General features: G+C 31.5%; 1 protein-coding gene across 1 annotated transcript; it reads left to right on the forward strand.

Moving 5' to 3' along the window:
- Positions 1–16,058: 16,058 nt before the first annotated feature.
- Positions 16,059–16,370, forward strand: LOC139905908 (uncharacterized). Its single transcript, XM_071889808.1, has one exon. It carries the CDS (start codon positions 16,059–16,061, stop codon positions 16,368–16,370), a length of 312 nt encoding a protein of 103 aa, XP_071745909.1.
- The last annotated feature ends 3,277 nt before the right edge of the window (positions 16,371–19,647 follow it).

The raw sequence follows: 19,647 nt of genomic DNA on the forward strand, positions 1-19,647 counted from the left end.
CAGAAATTTTTTATGAAATTTTAGTGTATGTTTATACAATTGTATTTTAAATTTCGACAAACTATTTATACACCATGGCTGGGGCCGTTATTTTTTACCTTGAAGCGGTGCTCTATGACAAGTACCCGTTTTAGTGGGGTGGGATTTTGGGCAAAGATAAATGTGTGAGGCTTTTTTCTTTCTCTCCTTATAAAGTTTTTTAAAAGAAATTTAGAATATCTTCTTAAAAACAATTTAATTTACTTTTTTGTAAAATTAAATATGGGATACAGTGTAATTTCTTTTCCAATAGCCTTTTTCAGAAAATACATCTTCTGTCAAATTACACTTTTTTATTAATATTTCTTAACGGATGGTATTCGTACATAGTGTTGTATCAGTCCTTATTTATTCGGTTCAGTCCAGTCCAGGTGTTAGGATCAATTCACTCAGTCCTTGGGAGTAAGCTTTAAGAAGGTCGCTCCTTCGGATTGTCAGTACTAAAACTGTTTCAGTAAAGAAGAAATAATGTAAAATAAATTCATCAAGAACCGAACTTTAGGACTGAAATGTGGGACTGAACTGGAACCTACACAAAACTATTCGTATATACTTGATTTACATATGTTTTTGGGGAAAAAATATCTATTACCTTTTTAAAAAGAATAGTTATTTTTAAAAAATAACCTTTTTTTCATGTCCTTTTCTTAAAACAAAAGGGGTTTAATTTTTAAGAAAAATCAATCTCATCAAGAGCAGGGCCTAAGTAATTCCCTAATATGTATACTCTTAAAACTAGTCATGCCTATGACAAGTGCTCCTAACGGTCCTTCCCCCTAAAAGCATGAGGGATTGTGCATTGAAAAGAGCAATTAGCATAAATAAAAGTATGATAAACACGTAAGAGGAAATGCTTTTGCAATTAAGGTGTTTGAAATAATTGAAATATACAACCATTTAATTTGACCTTACTACGTACTGTCATTACTCAACGAGTAAAATATAATCTTAATGACTCTAACCAAAAAACTCAGTCGTAAAGTTAAGTAGTTAAAATATTGTATTCTTAATTACAACCAGTCAAAAAGAAGAAAAACAAATCCAGTCGAAGAAGAAATAAAAATGAAGAAATTATAATTACTTAAAATAATTACAGCTTGAAGCAGTTTTATACAAAACAAAAAAAAAGTATCTACAGATTGTAACGATGCCTTAAGCAAAGAATTCATTTTTCTTATATAAGAAATTATTATTAGTCAAATGTTTTTATATAGGTATCTGATAATTATATTCAAAAAATATATATATATAATTATTATTTACTGAGTTTAACTACTTTAGAAATGTTTTGTTAATTGCTGTTGTGTGAAAAATATATTTAAAGGAGCTGCAGTAAGAAGTCATAAATTGAAATATACGTAATATGTGTTTTTTGACAAAGCACTGTGATTAAAGTAATAGAAACATGTCTGTTAAAAAAACAATGAACACATTTATTTTCCGTCAATGCGTGAATGTAACGAAATAATTAATGTTAATGCTGTTAACTAATGATTGAGTCATGATATGGATATTGTATATTCTTCCAACATGCTGTATTATCAAACGTAGAATATGGATACAGTGAGTACTAAGGTATAATCAGCTTGATTAGTGCTTTAACGAGGCCTTTTTAACTAATAAAGATTCTTCTGAGAAATAGATAATAATTATAAGTATCAATTCCTTAATCCCATAAAGATGTGCATTGCAAATCTTCGGAAGGAGATTTGAAAAATATCTAAAACTACTTAGTAACAAACAAATTACGAGTATGTCATTATCTCCAAATATTCCACTATTCTTCCTTTAATTAGTCAATCTATTTGAATTCAACAAATCAACGTTTAGAAGACTAATAACTGGGAAGAGTAGATGAAAGAACTGGAGTTTATTGTGAGTAAATTATATAATTTTGACGTCATCAAGGGAATCCGCAGGTTGTTTTATTTATAGGAACAAGGTCGTGACTATGATTTTTCTATGAATGTCGTCTTTTGATAATTTTGACCGAGTGTTAGTGTTTTTTTATAAATATATAATCTTACAATTTACTTTTTTTTATAGATTTATCTTTTTTTGGACAAAGTGGAGGTACCAATAGGCCCTTAGCTTCCATTGCCACTGATTAAGGACAAAAAAATGTGATAATGACAATGTTTGAGTTCTTTTAAGCCCTTTTTGGTATGATACAAGGCAATTTCATTTGATAAAATGTGATTTTCGGTTAAAAATTGGGCATATTTAAGTCTTTTACCCCCCCCCCAAATAAGAGACTATGAGTAGTGTTGTGTCAGTCATCATTTTTGTTTTACTCCAGTCCACTTTTAGGAGTGGTTCTATCAGTCCTTGGGACTTAAGAGTGTCGGTCCTTCAGACTATAAGGACTAAAAAGGATTAAACAGTTGATGCTTATCTTTTTTATTATTATTAGTTCAAGGGGTCTAAGATGTGCTGAATTATTGAGAGTTTCCTTGTTTTATCAAGTGAAACATACCAAAATTTGTACTTACTTGAGTTGATAGTTGTTGAAAAAAATGGCAGAATGTTTTCTCTTTTAAGTCATGTTTTTATATTTAATATAAAAGAAGAGGACTAAATATTACAAATTTTGACTCAAAAAATTCTCATTTTTCCCCAATTAAATTGAACTGTACTATACATTTTTAAATCATCATATACATCAAAAGTAAGCGGGAATTCTTCTTTCAGAGAGAGAGGGATGTTAATTATCCGACCAGTTATTATTGAAAAAGGAAAAAAAACCACACATGAACAGTTTTTCCTTTTTTTAATATGTAAAATGTGTGTTTCTCTGCAACAATCCTATCAATGCCCTTGGTATATGATTTTCAATAAAAGTTCAATACAAATTTATAACATTATATAAGGTAATAATCCTGTAAGACAATCAACAAAAAAAATAGATGATGTAAAAAAATCTCCATATACATGAAAATTTAATTGTGTAATAAAATAAACAGAACCAAAAATGGTCTTGAAATGCATAATTTAGATTATTTTAAAGCCTTTTTTTTTGTTATATTCTTGCATGCAATCTATGAGTATACAATAAATAAATTTTTTACATGAAACTGCATAGTTAATGCATTGATTTATGTGCATATATATATTTATACAACACGTACATAAAAAAATACATGCACGTTGCCTATCAAGATGGTATGCCTTAAATCTTAATACACAACTCTGTTGTCCACCGAAATATATATAAATAATGGTATTGGTTTGTAACCATTCAAACAATAATAAAACGATTTATGCAATGACCAAGCATTCAAAAAGTGTACTTCATTGAAATGCACGTCTTGTATTAACAAAGGGTCCAAATTAAATCTTGTTTTACCGGGATTTCTCGGGGTTTTACACCCACTTGAAATCGGCAGGAAATATTTATAAATTTTTCAGGAAATCTTGCATTTAAATACTTTATTATATAAGCTTGAGTTAATTATTATGTCAACTTTTAGTCCAAGGGCCGGGTTTTGTATTTTAAATTTATGCAACCCCAGCTCCACCAAAAATTAGTGCTTTCTATATGAAAATATTGGAATTTGTTTTTGCGGGATGGAATTTAAAATAAAAATGGAAACCATTGGCTTTATAAAAAAAACAACCTCCACACTATTAGTGATAATGACGAAATAAAAAAAATGTATATATTCATCAAAATAGGACGTTTAGATCAAATCGGCACATGTGTGCTCCGGCAATTTTGTTACGATGCAGCTATTTGAAGGCGTCTGTCTCTTTTTGGCTAAAGAATGGCTGCCGCATTAACAAACTTTTGTAAAGTTTCGGGCATTATGGTGAAAGCTGCTCCAGATGTAAAGAAGATTGATTTTACAGAGAAGGAACAGTGCTTGCATCTATCGATGATCTATTTGAAGAGGATGGAGAAAATTGTGCTGCTTTTGATCCGTCAAATGGCTGTAGATCAAGCAGGTCGTTGAAGTGACTGAGTGAGGAATGAGATGACTTCCTTCGGAAGGAAATATGGATTCCTAGCAGTCCGGTTGTTAATCAGATTCACTATTTTTTCTGGGCCTGCGTTAAATCTAAAACAAATTGAAGGTCTCATGTCATCAAGGACTCTTTGATTGCCTCTATCAAGAAGACAAAGAATAATATAACAAATACATAATAAGCTTTTTTTCAAAATTAATATATACAATTCAAGCTAACTTTATATGTACAATTTAATATAATTTTCAAGTAACTCCGCCCAAAAATATGGCCTCGGTGACAATTTAAAGATTTTTGAAAACTGCGCCGATTTAATCATAACATCTTGGGAAATGAGGAAACCCAGTCCAAATATCATTTATTTAGTTTCTAAAGACAATAAATAAGTCAACTTTACTTTCCCCCTGTCTCTCTTTATGTGTGTTGAGAAAATGTTTTTATTATTATACTTTATTCTATTTCCGACGAGTTTAAAAAAAAAAAAAAAAGGCAACGTTTGAATTATGCAAAGGGAATACATAAACTTGAATTTGAATTCCAACTATGGTATCAACAAAAATAAATGTATTCGCTTATGTAGGTTGAACGTTTTTCAAATATATTAAGAAGCAGAAAAGTATTGTACAATACATATTAATATAAAACATATCTTTTGTATGCTTACATAAAGACCTCTTTGGTCAACTAAGTTGTTTTTTCTTCCTCTCTGTGTGTCACACAATTTCTATATACCATCGACTTTATGCATAAAATATATTTGACATAACGAAAAAGTTTTATTTATTTGTTTAAAGCTTTCCTATTTAAATATATTTTATTTTAATATGTGAATGCCTTATTTTTGTCTCATTTGAATAGAATGATAATTCATTCCATTGTGATAATATTATGCACGTATTCTAACATCAAATTAAATATATAATTTAATTTATATATATATATTAGGGTGTTGCAGTTACACCAACATTATCCGAATCATCAAAATCTAATTTGGGTACTACAACTAGGTTAGTACAATGCAAATACAAAATTTTAAGAATTTTGGGTAACGTTTACCTCTAGTACAATTTCAATTTCTAAACACGTATGAAGTAAATAAATAAAAAAGGTTTGTTATTTTAATAGCATGTTTTACAATAAAATATTTCCATGAACAAAAAAATATTATATTGTGCCATAATTTTTCTTGTGACTTTAATTTCCTTGATTGAAGAGAGCAATAAGTGATCGTTTATAAAATATAAAATAGATTATTAAACTTCAGTACAGGGAATAAAAAAAAGGAAAACCTTTCTTCCTATTTTTCTTACTGATTATTCTTTTAATCAGGGGATTTGCTTATTTAAATGAATTAACCCCCCCCCGGTTAATTCATTTAAATAAGCAAATTCAATTTTAGCCCAAACTTTTAAGATGCAAAATGATTTTTTAAGCACTCTGAAAAAATAAAAATCCAGCCTGATCGTTTGAGTATCCCAATTATTTTGTTGGCCTACAATTTGTTTTTTTCTTCAAAATGAAACATAAGGATTATATTCTTGTATATTTCTTGAGAAAAACAACTTTAATGAAGTCATTTTCAAAATGGCTATAGAAGTGAAAAAACGCTCATTGAAGATTGAAACTTTAAAAACATAATTTTTTCCTTTTCTTCCAACAGAAGATCGAATGAACAGGTCATGCTAAAAATTAGACACCCTAAGACACAGGCTAAAACAAAAATTTAGAAAAAATTGACCTTTTTTGTGACCTTTGACCTTTTTATGAACTTTAACTGTACTTTATAAACTTAAAACGTTATATGACTATTGCTTTGAGCATAAAAAGCCTTTAATGATCCCAACATTAGCGAGTTTCTTCCTATAACTTTGAAAAAATATTAAGAAAAAAACGTATTCATAGCTCAAAAAGTAATTTTTGGGGTAGGGTAAGGGGTTTGGTCGGAATTGTTGTTTTTTTAAAATAACCACATTTAGAGTGTTTTCAGCCCCCCAAAAAAAAAAAAAAAAATTAATCATTTTTTGTTCATAAAAATATTTTATTGTAAAACATGTTATTATAATAACACTCACTTTTTTTTTCTCTTTTTGCTTCATACACGTTTAAAAATTGTAATTGTGCTAGAGTTAAATGTTAACAAAATTTACTATAATTTAGCAATTGTGTTTTTCTTTTGCTGATTATGACAAGGATTTTCTAATTTCCGGTCATTCGAATCACCCTAATATATATCATAAAAAAGAAAAAAACAATGTTATTTTTGTTGTTTTATCAAATAATAATAGGAACTGAAATGTAATGTTTTATGATCGTATTTTTTGTTTTGATATTAAGACTATTGTTTTGTTTATGTAACAGAAAATTAAATTGTCAAAATAAGAACAATTATGTTGAATGTAGAACCACACATTAATATTTTTTACAATTCAGCATATTATATTTTCAATAAAAAGTTAGGCATATATCGTCAGTCAACACAAAATCAATCTAGAATGTTGTTTTCCTAAATAGATTGGGGATTACAGTTGGATTTCATCGACAAATTATCGTCACTTTCTATCAACATGTTATTCATAATAACTCTTTGGGAGAAGTAAAAATTGATGTTCAAGTAACCAAAATTGATTGTCATCATAAACAGACAATAAATTGATAGATTATATTGAAAAATGGTATTAATCAACGAAGTATTTATTTCAATATTGTGAAAAAACAGAATGTCCTTTTTGGCGATCCGTGGCGGACGAGACAATGTTGAGATTACAAACGTCTTACCCCTAGGTTGGTTCTTTTTTCTGGAAGAGTCTGTCTGTGATTATGAATCAATAGCGAAGCGTGCTGATCACAAGGTGAAGTCAAACTGCTAGAGGGATCAGGATTTCATTGCAAATTTGCATAAAATCATTGATGATGAGCCATCCAAATCCATGAAAATAATTGCCAGGGATCTCAACTGTTCTGATAGCTTAGCTTGAATTGTATGGTAGATCATCGTCTGCCAACAAGGTTCTGCTACATATCATACTGCTAAGAAAACGTTGATCTGGTTTTCAAAAAAAAAGAAAAAACTGACTTTATTGGACCCTGTTTTTTGCCCTCCGAGATAACCGGACCTCCACGCCATGGAATTATGTGTGTGGGATACAGTTGAGCGGCACATCAAAAGATCCTCCTGCAACACACAATCCGAGCTGATGTGCAGGATCCGGGAGGAATATTGCAATATGCAAAAACAGAAATCACTTTGACCACTGTCAATGAGACTTTCCGCCACCTCCTTGGCCCGATCAACTCCAGGTAATCCTTTGGTAGTCTACTTATACAAATTATTCGGAGGCACTGCAAAATACGCATAAAAATCGTAAAACTCTCGTATCAGTTGTTGAAAAGAATATATATCTATATATACTTGAGTAACTTAATCCATTCAAGAAATTAGAATATAAAAAAGACATAACTGCCCGCAATAACTCAATATTGATCTGTTTAGTTATTTATAGTGTAAAAAAAATATATTGATAATTTTTTTTGTTAATTCGTCAAGAAGTTTATTTATACATCTAAATAAAGTACAAATGAATCAATTCAAAACTTTTCTACTTATAAAGTATGCATGTATTCATACTTAAAAGTCCATATACCTACCTTATATAAGAATCCATAAATAATATGTAAATAAAAATTATTGGCATTCAAAAGAGATAAGATCAAAATATAAGCCTTTCTATATGAAGTTTTGTACTTTGATTTGTATGGAAAAGAGTTTTTCTCTCAGGATCTCGTTTCCCCAGATTTTTGGGATTTACACCAATGTAGGAAATCCTGCAATTACTTTTGTCATAATATAAACTTCATTTAACAAATATTATTTTATATGCTTATCGAGTTTACTTTTAGCCCTCAGGTCGGAATATGTATTTAACAATAATACAAATTACAGCTCCACCTAAAATTAGCTCTTTCATCAATTATAGAATTCAAAAAAGCGGCACCCCCAGCCACGAAATAAACAACATACGCACTATAAGTGATAACAATAATATTGAGGATATGAGAATTGAGAATATATTCAGTGTGTGCCCATTGTTTAACAGTGCACAGGTAGGACGCTTTTTGTTGTTTTTCGTAGGTAGCCAAAAGAGTTTGGCGTCAGTTAAAAAAAATAGCATCGATCAACAAAGTATTTATTCTACAATTGGCGAAAAGACAGAGTGTCTTTGTTGGGATCTGATCCGGACGAGACAATGTTGACATACCAAACTTCTTAAACCTTGACAGGTCCTCTGTCTGGAGAAATCCGAAGGAGTTAAAAGAGTCTGGAGGTGATTGTGAGTCAATATCGTTATGAAAACCTGATCCTGCTGGTCCGAAATAGTTTTGAATTTGATGGGCCCAGTCTTTGGTCTTCTAGCTAATCGGTGTAAGCCATATGGACTTCTTTGTATGTGGATCAGTTGAGTGACACACCAAAAAATCATTCGACAATACAAAATCTGAGCTGAGGTCCAAAATCCGAGAGGAATTCCGGAATTTTTCAAAAGAGACTGTCATCTGGATCTGATTTTTGAGGTGGAGTTGAGGCCGTTATTGACGCCAGAGACGATTATATTGGATAATAAAATAATTTTTTTGATAAAAAACGGATGATTATTTTCGGGGAAAACCTTTTTTTTTGTGTTGGCTGTTAATTGGAGGTTGCACCCGGTAAATATAGGCTTGAATAGCCTTCAATTAGTTCTTCTTATAGTATAAAAAGTAGCTAAATTTATCTGATTTCTTTATTTACTATGGGGATTCCGATATTTTCCGGGATATCGCTCAACGACAATTTCACGGGAAACGTGAAGTCCTAGTACATATGTACACACAATTTACATATTTATTGATTTGATGGATGTGTCCAACCTGACAAAAAGGAGAAGGAAAGATAACAATGCATGCATCATCCTATGACAATATATTTCATCTTCGTCTTCTTCTTTAGTAATATTTTTTTTTTGTATGTATATTTAGCTATAATAAATTTGCTTGATTCGTTAATAATATTAAACATCTCTATTCCCCTTGCATAACAAATAACAATCAGAGTTCCTTTGATGTCTACCTAGATACATTGCATACCGAACGAAGTAAAAAAATAAATATTTCCCTGGAGGGATTTTTTTAAGACATGAAATGAATTTTATGTGGGTTCTTTTGTCAATTAATTATGCATATAATCAATATGGATGGATACATTGCAAATATTTATTCCTGTATAAAAATGTCGTTTCTTAAGAATATTTATTTGACATTTTCATTTAATGTCTCGTAATTCATAATATACAAGATAAATGCGCATAAAGATAAGACAAGTTATTTTTGAAAGCAACTTGGTATTGTTTGGAAGCATGGGTAGAATAGTTCAGCTGCTATAAAAAGACATGTGGTTTGATTGTCCCTGTTTTGAAGGACAAGTTTGGACTATTCAACGTTAACGCCAGTCATTTTTATTTTTTTGTTTTACATCAACTAAATTAATAGAACTGATTAAATGATCTGCTAAAACAATATCCCAAATGGAAGGCAAAAATTAATTCCCTTGGGAAGATTAACTCCTTAATACTGTGATTGTATTTTCTTTCCCAACTCTTTTAATTTTCCACATCTTCTCTGCTAGACCCCTGTTTGTCAACAGCTGAAACTTAGATCAAGTTTTTTTTCCTAATTTGGTGCCTGTATATATTCCTTTCTCCAAGGTCTGAATGTAGTCGTTGACCACTTTTATGCTTCAGCGATTAAAAATAACCCTTGCAAACAGGGCTCTGAGCAGAATCTGAGACAGGACAAAATATGGGTAGAAACTTTGTGCTGCTATTAAAAAATAATTGGTAAGGGATGTCCTGACTAACATCTCTAGTTCTCTGGTACAACCCTCCATGTTAACAGCTGATGATAAGAGTGGTTTATTTTCAACCTACAATTTTGAAAGAAATTTGTTTATTCATCACTTTGTAGTTAAATTTTTTTAACTCTTTAAATGTCATATTTCTTACTAGACAATAAAGTGTCCCCATTTCAGAGATATCAAGTTTCACACAATGGGATAGAAACTCAAGCAAATCCCCCCTTTCTTATGCTTTTATGCCACACATTGAGTTTTGCACACATTTTTTCAAACATAGAAAAGTAATGATAAACAAGTAATTTGATGTTATAAGGTTTTTTTGTAAACTAGCATTGAACGTATAGTTAAGAGTAGGGGGTGCCTAATTCTGCGACAAGTTCTTATATAATTTGTGGAGATATGGAAAGTTATATTTAAAAAACTTTTGTCAAACTAAAAAGTAATATAAAGGTAATGTTAATTTCGATTGGCAATTCGTTATAGTAAGGCTTTAGTAGATTAAAATCATCAGTCTGCAGCAATCAACGTCATTTATGACAAAGGACAGACACAAAGATTCAGAAATCCCTTGAGATATGAGTACCACAGCATACAAGCTGGGTGAGAGTTGGCGACGGAACATGAGAAGTTTTAATTTATTTATTTTGGGATAAATTGTTTGGACTACGAACTCCGGTCCCACAAAGAAATATACTCGTATGTCAAGTTTTAGGTATTATTTTATCACTGGGTATAAATGCACATTATAATTTAAACTTCCGCTAAATAAATAAGTTGATTATTACACCATCAGAGCCAATCTGTGTTAAATATCATTTATCTAGTTTAAATGATCTAGTATTAGTGTACAAAAAAATTAAAAATGTGACTTATTAGTTTACATATTTTTTCAGCTGATACCTTTGATCAATATTTTGCTCATCTTGTTGGCTTTTTGTATTTCTTTCTCCATGGTAATTTCCTTAGAGTGAAAAGGTGTCAGGGCAATTTTGTAAAATAAACTTCTAAATTAACTGTCACGGGAATTCAAAATCTGCAGGACCTTCAGAATAAGAAAAAAAGCCAACCAAGCCTACTATTAATACTTTTGTATAAGAATATCAATTGTATTTATTATGAAAGGTTGCCTCAAGTCCAAATAATTATGGACATAGGTTTTGAAAAATATTAATCATTATTATTATTTACCATATATATATTATATGGTCGATATATTGATGACGTTGCATAATTTATTGTTCATTACCAGAGTAATTCTCTATATTTTATTCTTTAAGTTTTATTTTCTTGGACGTGAAACATAAAGGTATTTTAATCATAAATCAGTTCTTACAAAAAAAAATACTTTGCTAATTATTTTTAAAATATTTATACCTAGGTACATTTATATATATATATATATATATGTATATAGGTATTAGGTAGTGCGTGTGAAGAATATAATATTTCATTTCAAAGTTTTTGTTACTTTGTTTTAGTAATTTGTTCGTCTTTAATTTAAGAAACATAAAAGCAAAAGAAATGAACATAATATACAAGGAATTGAAAATAAGGATTCTAATATGCTTATGGCACGCAATTTTCTTTTAAGTACATAAGTATATTTATATATGTATATACATATATATACCGGAGGAAAAGACAAAGAATGAATATACAATGTGCGTAATCAATTTATATTCTTTTTGAAAGTAAGATTTAAATCAACATCATCAAGAAAAACATGTTCATACAAAAGTATCAGGAGTACTTTCTATTATAATATCAATACTTATTTCTCAAAATGTCCTCTTTTGCGGCCTCCATGGCCTCCAGTCTGGGCCTAAAAGTCTTGTACATCTTGATAACGTACTCATTGAACATATCAGCCCACTCCTTCTCAACAGAGGCTTTCAGGACATCAACATTGCAGTGGGGGACTTTACGGACCCTGGTCTCTACGGATCCATTTTCCAGTAGCGAACAGTCCCTTAATGGTGTGGCCACAAGTTTAGAGGCTATAAATCAGTGAGGTGTTCCTTTGTGTTTTATGATATTATGACCAGGTGATGAGTCTTGTTACCAACAGTATTTCCCTTCGGGTAATTGTCATCTACCCGTTACTCCTTGGCTTCCATTTCAAAGGCCAAGCCGTCAGGAAGTCTTCATGACAATATTTTTGTGTCCTCGACTTCTTGTCCTCCTGAAAAGGCTCTCAACGCTGTTAATGAGCATCATGACTTTATCGACAAGATCAATAGATAAATTCGTGACCTCCTGCATAGAGTGATGAGCGTTAAATGGTCTGCAATCTGTTGCTTCTATTGTCGTTATTTGTTGACCCATAGCAACCAATATTACATCCTATAAAGCTGATAAATTTTGTAATAATTCTTTTTTTTTTAAAGCCAACATCGTTTACAAGTAATAATGGTTTTATATGGAAATTTAGTTGGCACACTGTAATATGTACCTACAATCCAGATAGCCTTGCACTAAATGCAATGAATCTCGGCAAGTCATAAGCACTAATTTTTCAAAGAGAATATTTATATCTCATGACTTGTACAAACATACATCATAGAAGGACTATACAAAAATCCTGCTTTGATATTCCACATGAAGTCAATAATTCGTGCGCTTCTTTTATGATCATTTTACCTTCATATTCATTTTCAAACATATGCAAATGCATATTCAAGATATAATTATATCAGCAAAAATGGAAAAAAAATAAAGGTTAAACTACTTTATCATTAAAAATATTATATATAAAAAAAACTTTTTATTTATTGATGAGTAAAATAAATTCGGTATTTCAAATATGCACAAAAACAAGATCAAATAAGTTTTCTCAAAATTGAGTGTAGATTACTTTGATAAATTATCTTCAATATATATATCTGTAAGTTCTTATTAACCTTTGGGCGTGTCGCAAAAAACACTTAAACTACCCAAAATTGATCGTTTCCTTCAAAGAAATGAGAAATTAACATAATTTAATTGAAAGGCTATATCGGGGCGAATATGAGTATTTTTGATCAAACAAAGTTTTTACCCTATAGTTACAACCCTTGGGTATTTTAATTCATCCCACAATTTTGAATACAAAGCCTATAATTGACTCAAATATCTGTATGAAATATATGCCTGTATGTGCATATACATGAATTAGAAAAATTCATTTATAATTTGAATACTTTTCTTAATTTTTTTCCAAGATTGTCTTTATATTGACGCACTGCATATATATTTCATCAAATGTTATTTGATAGTATTAAAAATAATATATACACATAAACAAAATTGCTTGAACAGTGATGCGATCAAACTTATAAAATGTCATTTCAATGTCAAAGATATTATAAGACTTCATTCTTAGATGCAATGCGCTTACTGGTTTACTATTTACATTTTTGGGTATAAAACATTCCAGATAAAAGAATAAAGATTCTTTTTTTTTTCAAGATGTTCTTAGAGCACATAAAATATGGAAAATAATATCTTATCTATGCAATACTTTTTAATTTGCAATACATCTTCAATTTCTTTATTATTCAAGAGGATATATTCAAGAGACTGATGATTATATTAATGGCGAATTAAAATTAAATTTAACCAATATGCTAAGCCGGTGGTTCTTCAACTTTGATACGTGAAGTACCATTTATTAATACGTTGAGAAAAGATTTATTTTATATTTTTTTCTTTCATAACTGGTGGTACTTAGAAATCTTGATATCTTCTTGGGTGATACACACACTAAAAAGTTTGAGAACCCCTGTATTAAGCAATAATTTAAACTTTTTTTTTCGTTATAACCATTGTTTAAAATAACAGTTCATCATATTAGTATGGAGCCGAGATAAGATGTTATAATCAGGTTTAATATCTTAATTATGGTTTAAAAGCGTTCCGGTCTAATCTTTTAAATCGTTGATAGACCACTAAGAAAGTTAACCAAGACATGTTAGACCCAATAATTTGCGTAAATGTTATGACCTCAAAATTCACATTTACCTGTATCAATTACACGTTTGAAGCCTTCACTGATTTGGAACGCATCATCCCTAAATATTATGTGAGTGTAAGCATTTATTGAACGTATCAGAGAGTTATTTTAATGAGATGTTGTGAGTCCTATTTTTTTTAATCACACGCATGAGATCGAATGGAAGATTTCCATCCATTTACAAAATCTTTTAAATGATTGGAATGCATTTTTTTAAAGAATAATAATTGTTTTTAATGAGTAATTACTCACTCAGTTCTTTTATTTTTTGAATTCATTATTTTGTTTATATTTCACAGCTCAGTGAAAAGTTTAATTTGAAACTAAATTATGCGAACCAAAATAAATGAAAGAAAATAAAGGAATTTATAGCATTTCTTTAATTTTAGTTAGTTTTTATTAAAGTAGAGGAAAGGAGAATTTGACTCAATAATTTAAAGAATTTGAAAATTCCTTAAATATCTGTGTATGTATAAGGAATTGAGGACAGTGATAAAAATCATTTGGAAGGAAACACAAATATTTACAATGATATATAGATATATATACAAGTAAAAACTAATAAAATTCATGATTTGTTTTACCAACTCAAATGAACCCATTACAGGCATTATAATTCATTTCCCACTACATATCCGTATGAATTTTTTAATCTAAATGTAACATGTATTAATTAATTCATACTGAGTACTTAGCTTAATATTATACAGGGAAGTCTGCAGGATTATATTAGGGGTGGCTTGGTTTTTGGAATTTAAAAAAAAAATGTTAAATTAAAATTTTTAGAAAAAAATTGAATTGCAGTAATAAAATTTTTGGAAAAGTTTAGTTTTTTGTAAATAACAGTGGATTCTAATTTTTAATTTTTTTAAATTTCTAATTGCAATTATATTTGAATTTAATTTTTTTCCAAATAATTTAATTTTTGTGAACAGCTGTACATTTTTATAATTTTTTTGGAACAAAAATTATTTTTGAGAATAACTATGGATTTTTAAATTTTTTTGAGAATAGTTATGAATTTTTGAATTTTTTTTCTAAAAAAATTAATTTTTTGTGAATAGGTGTGGATTTTTCAATTTTTTTTCAAAATTTCAGATATTTAATTTTCTTGTAAAAAGAAAAAAATCCTTACTTTGAAGAATGTTTTATAATAATTTGTGTCATTTTATGCTCTGACATTGGTTAGATTATCAATTCAATGTAAGTATAATTAATAACTATTCTCTAAGTAATACTTAAGAGCTAGGTTGAACTGAGACCGCACAATATTACTTATCAGTCTCGGTTCTTGTGCATTTATTTCTATATAGAATATATATATATATATATAGGGTTCGAAAGGAAAACGTGGATTGTTAATACAGGTAAATTATGTAAACAAAATAAAGAGGTTTTGTGATTTTTTCTGCATATTTTGAATCTTCTGTCCTTTCTACATAAGTAAACAATAATAAACATTTCGTAAATCTTTCATCATGAGTGAACAAGAAGCAAAAATGCAGAGGATCTCAGACCTTCTGGATGCCAAAAAGGAGGTGGCAGAGATTATGGAGATTGTGAAATGTTCCATATATGAAAAAGGATGGAAAATACCTCTCAAGGAAAGAAGGAACTAGGGGGCACAACTTGAAAAGGGATTCTGAGTTTCTGCGGAGCTTAAGAAGAGGATTAAGGAGGATCCCACAAAATCCATGAATTGGTTCTTTAACGAGTTTGACGTGGACGAGGGGACAATCAGGAGGGTTGTGAAGGAGGAATGGGATTGTTTTCCTCCACAAAGATCCCACGCCACCTGTTGATAAATATTTTGAAGGAAAAGAGACGGCAGAGGTGCAAAAAAGTTCGTGGGGGGGGCGGGGGGGATCAAGGCAATTGAATCCACAGTAAATTTCTCTGACTCAAAGTTTTTCACCATGGACCAGGTCTACAACCGTCGGAACGACTGTTGGCTTGTAAGATTACCCGAGGAGGTCAAGCAGGTGTTTGGTAAAAAACACCCAGCCCAAAAAATGGTCCTAGGGGTTGTGGCGTCCGACGGCAAGAAGATGCCTCCCTTCTTTTTTAATGCTGGGGAGAAAATTGGCCAGGATACCTACTACAAGGTGATGAGGTTCACCATACTGCCATGGCTCAAGGCCACCTACCCAAAGGACAACTATGTATGGATCCAAGATGGTGCTACCTCACATATATCGGTCAAATGCCAGAAGTTCTGTGCTGACAACATGGCTGATTTTTTTACACAAGGACAAATGGCCATCATCTTTGTCAGATTTGAACCCTTCAGACTTTGCTGTGTGGGGTACTTTTGAGAGGGAGACTAACCGGACATCTCATCCGAACGTGGACTCCCTTAAGGCCGTCATTGTGAAGGACTGGACCATTTTGTCCAAGAAGTTCATCATCAAGTCCTACAAGGATTTTCGCCACCGTGTGGAGGCGGGGATTGCTACTGAGGGCGGCCATATTGAGTGGACATGTTAACGAAGGTCATGTCTCAAAGTTTTGTATAAAAAAATTCAAAACTATTTATCAAAAAATAAAATTATTGACATTTTCTAAAAATCAGTCATTCAGTCCACGTTTTGCTTCCGACCCCTGTATATAAATATATACAGTATAAAAAATAAATTAGCATCAATCAATAAGTCAATTATCTGAATTATTTTTGTGCAGGCTTGTCGGGCCCTAGAACATGATAACTATAATATTTCTTAAGACATGGTTCCCAAAATTTAATATGCCAAGCCCCCCTCCACCTTCACTAATACATTTTTAACTGAGGCCCCATTTAGATGAGTTTTCGAGCCCCCCTTGGAACTTGGAACACTCCTCACTCTCCTTATAATATAACTGAGGCCCTGTGTGTATCGCATTTCATTTCATGTGTCCGAATTTTATAGCGAAGCACCTTGTTTTAAGTACCTGTTACCAAACTGATCCTGTATAAAAAAAGAACCCAGACCGATAAAGATGAACCCAGACTGATAAAGATGAACCCAGACGGAGAAAGATGAACCCAGACAGATAAAGCTGACCCCAGACCGATAGAAGCTGAACTGATAGATCCACTGAACCTGAACCATACACAACCTTTCTTAAGAGAGTTGGGGGAATACAAAAGACTAGCTACCTTATCTTTTTTCAAGTTGTTACTTTCTATTTCGACCATCGAAGTTGAGAGTGGAAATAAAGGCTAGACGTGAATACTGACCGTCCTAAGGACTAATTTAAACTGGACACAAACGAATATATAATGACTACAACAACATTAATGTTTATACTCCAATATAACTTCACTAATTTAAAAATGTACATTGCATTTTCTCGTTAATTCTCTATTTTCTGTCATTTTTTCCTTTATTCAATATTCTAGATGTTGATTAGTAGAATTCGAATTAGCTATTGTTAAGCTATGAACAATTCCAACAATTATTAATTGATATGTAACTCCATGATTACGTAGAATGATTTTACTACTATCAACGGATTTTGAGCCATTTTTTTCCGTTTCTTTTTGGAGTAAAGGTTGCAAGAATCAATAGAGGCGCAACATTCTGATATATACAAAAGAAGGTGTTCAATCAACACACAGAAAAGAAAAAAGAAACTCCTCTTTTAAAATGCAAGTGTTATTTCACACCTCATTATTCTCTATGTTCAATTGATAAAAGAAGGGAGAATGAATACATAGTATTAACATTGACATGGAATATTCCACACTTAATCGTTGGAAGATTGATGAATTATGAGAAGGGGGAAGAAGAAAAGGTATTTGAGTTTGTGTGTTGAAAGGGCGGAGAGGGGACATCAGAGTACATACATATCATAAAAGATATCATTAACTCGGATATATTTGTTGTTGTTGTATTTGATGATTCGTCTTGAGGATAAGAGAAGGAAACAGAAAAAGCATTCATTCATAGATTATTAAACACACACAATATGGTAACATTTACCAGGCGTTTCCATAATATATCCATTCAATTACATATTATAATATGTATTTGAAGCTCCGAAAATATTGATTTTCCATGACATAGAATATACAATACAGTGTATCTAAGCAAATCATGCGTTTTTGATAGTAAGATTTAAATCAACTTCATCAAAAACAACATATATAAACAGCTTCAGGAGTATTTTTTTAATATAATTATACCATATAACACCCATAGTTATTTCTCAAAATGTCCTCCTTCTACGGCCATCATGACTTCCAGTCTGGGCCTGAAGGTCTTGCACACCTTGATGACGTAGTCATTGAACATATCAGCCCATTCCTTCTCAACAGGGGCCTTCAAGTAATCAAAATTACAGGGGAACTTTGCAGACATTGCTTTCCACGAAGCCCCAAAATCAAGTGGCTAGAAGTCCGTTGATAATGAATCAAGTTTGAGTTCTGTTGTCCATGTGCTGAGTCTTGTTGGCATACAACCAGACTTAACAACATCTTTCATCATCCCCTTGGCCCCCGCCCTGAGCCACATCGGTCAAAAAGTCTTAAGTGACAATTTTGCTGTAGCCCTCCTATTCCTGTCTCCCAAGAGAAGTTCGCGCCACTGCTAAATGAGTTTTTTAAGCTTACCGAAAGGCTGTAGGGAGGTCACTTACAAAATTGAGAGGACACTCCTGCCCCAAAGTCAAATAGAACTCGAAAATACCTTTACCGTTGACCCCGTCTACAACAAGCAAAATGGTCTGGTGGTATGCTTTGTCAAGGAGGACAAAAACATTAGGACAGTCATCCAGACCAAACATCCGACCTCTGTGAGGATGTTGGGGTTCGTAGCATCAACTGTAGAAAAAAATTAATTTAGTTTCCTGTTGGGTACCAGTTACCTGCGGCCGACTACTTGATGGTGTAGAAAGAAAATGTGCTCCCATAAATCACCAAGACAATAAAGAAGTGCTACAAGGCCACATACGTATTTCAGCCGTACAGGGCTCCGGCCTATACTCATAAATTACATTGTGGATGGGTAGCAAAATGAACTTCTGGTCAAAGAAACTTTTCCCCCATGAGAGCCCAGATCTGAATCCACTGGATTACACCATTTGGTGGCAAATTGAGAAAAAGGGCAGCAAAGTCTTCCACCAGAATATGGATGCTCTGAATACCTTCGTTGACCAGCATTTGAGGATTATGAAAAAGGACTACGTTGCCAATGTGTACAAATAGTTCCAGAGGTTGTTGGAGGCTATCATTGAGACTGATGGTGGCCAGATTCGTAATTAATGTGCATAGTTATAGTAAAAAATATTATAAAATAAAATTTTCCATGTACAACATCATCTTGATCAATTATGAGTATTTTAATGACTACTTACGGGCAGGTCTATGTGCTTTTCCTTCACTCGGTATTTATTTTCGTTGTTTATTGACGTATCATAAACAATCATATAGTGTATAAAGGCTGATAAATTTCGAAACAATTTCTTTTTTATAGCCCAGAATTTGTAATAATGGTTGTATGAAGCTTTAGTTGGCGCGGTATGATTTGCTAACGCACAATGTAGACTGTCACGTTCAGTATTAATATTTAAAAGTATTTAACACTTTTTTTCCCTGGAGAGAATAAAAATATTGATTTTATCATAGTTTGAGTGAGGCCTCATAATTTATTTTTTGATTATTATAATTTGACAAATTGGATTTTGAGTCGAAATTAGCAATTTTATCCCTCTTTCACGAGCCCATTTATGATGCTATGAGTCTAACATACTATTTTTATATTACGTACTATTTTCATAATCAGAT

Source organism: Lepeophtheirus salmonis, chromosome 7 (assembly GCF_016086655.4).
Source record: "Lepeophtheirus salmonis chromosome 7, UVic_Lsal_1.4, whole genome shotgun sequence".
NCBI lineage: Eukaryota > Metazoa > Arthropoda > Copepoda > Siphonostomatoida > Caligidae > Lepeophtheirus > Lepeophtheirus salmonis.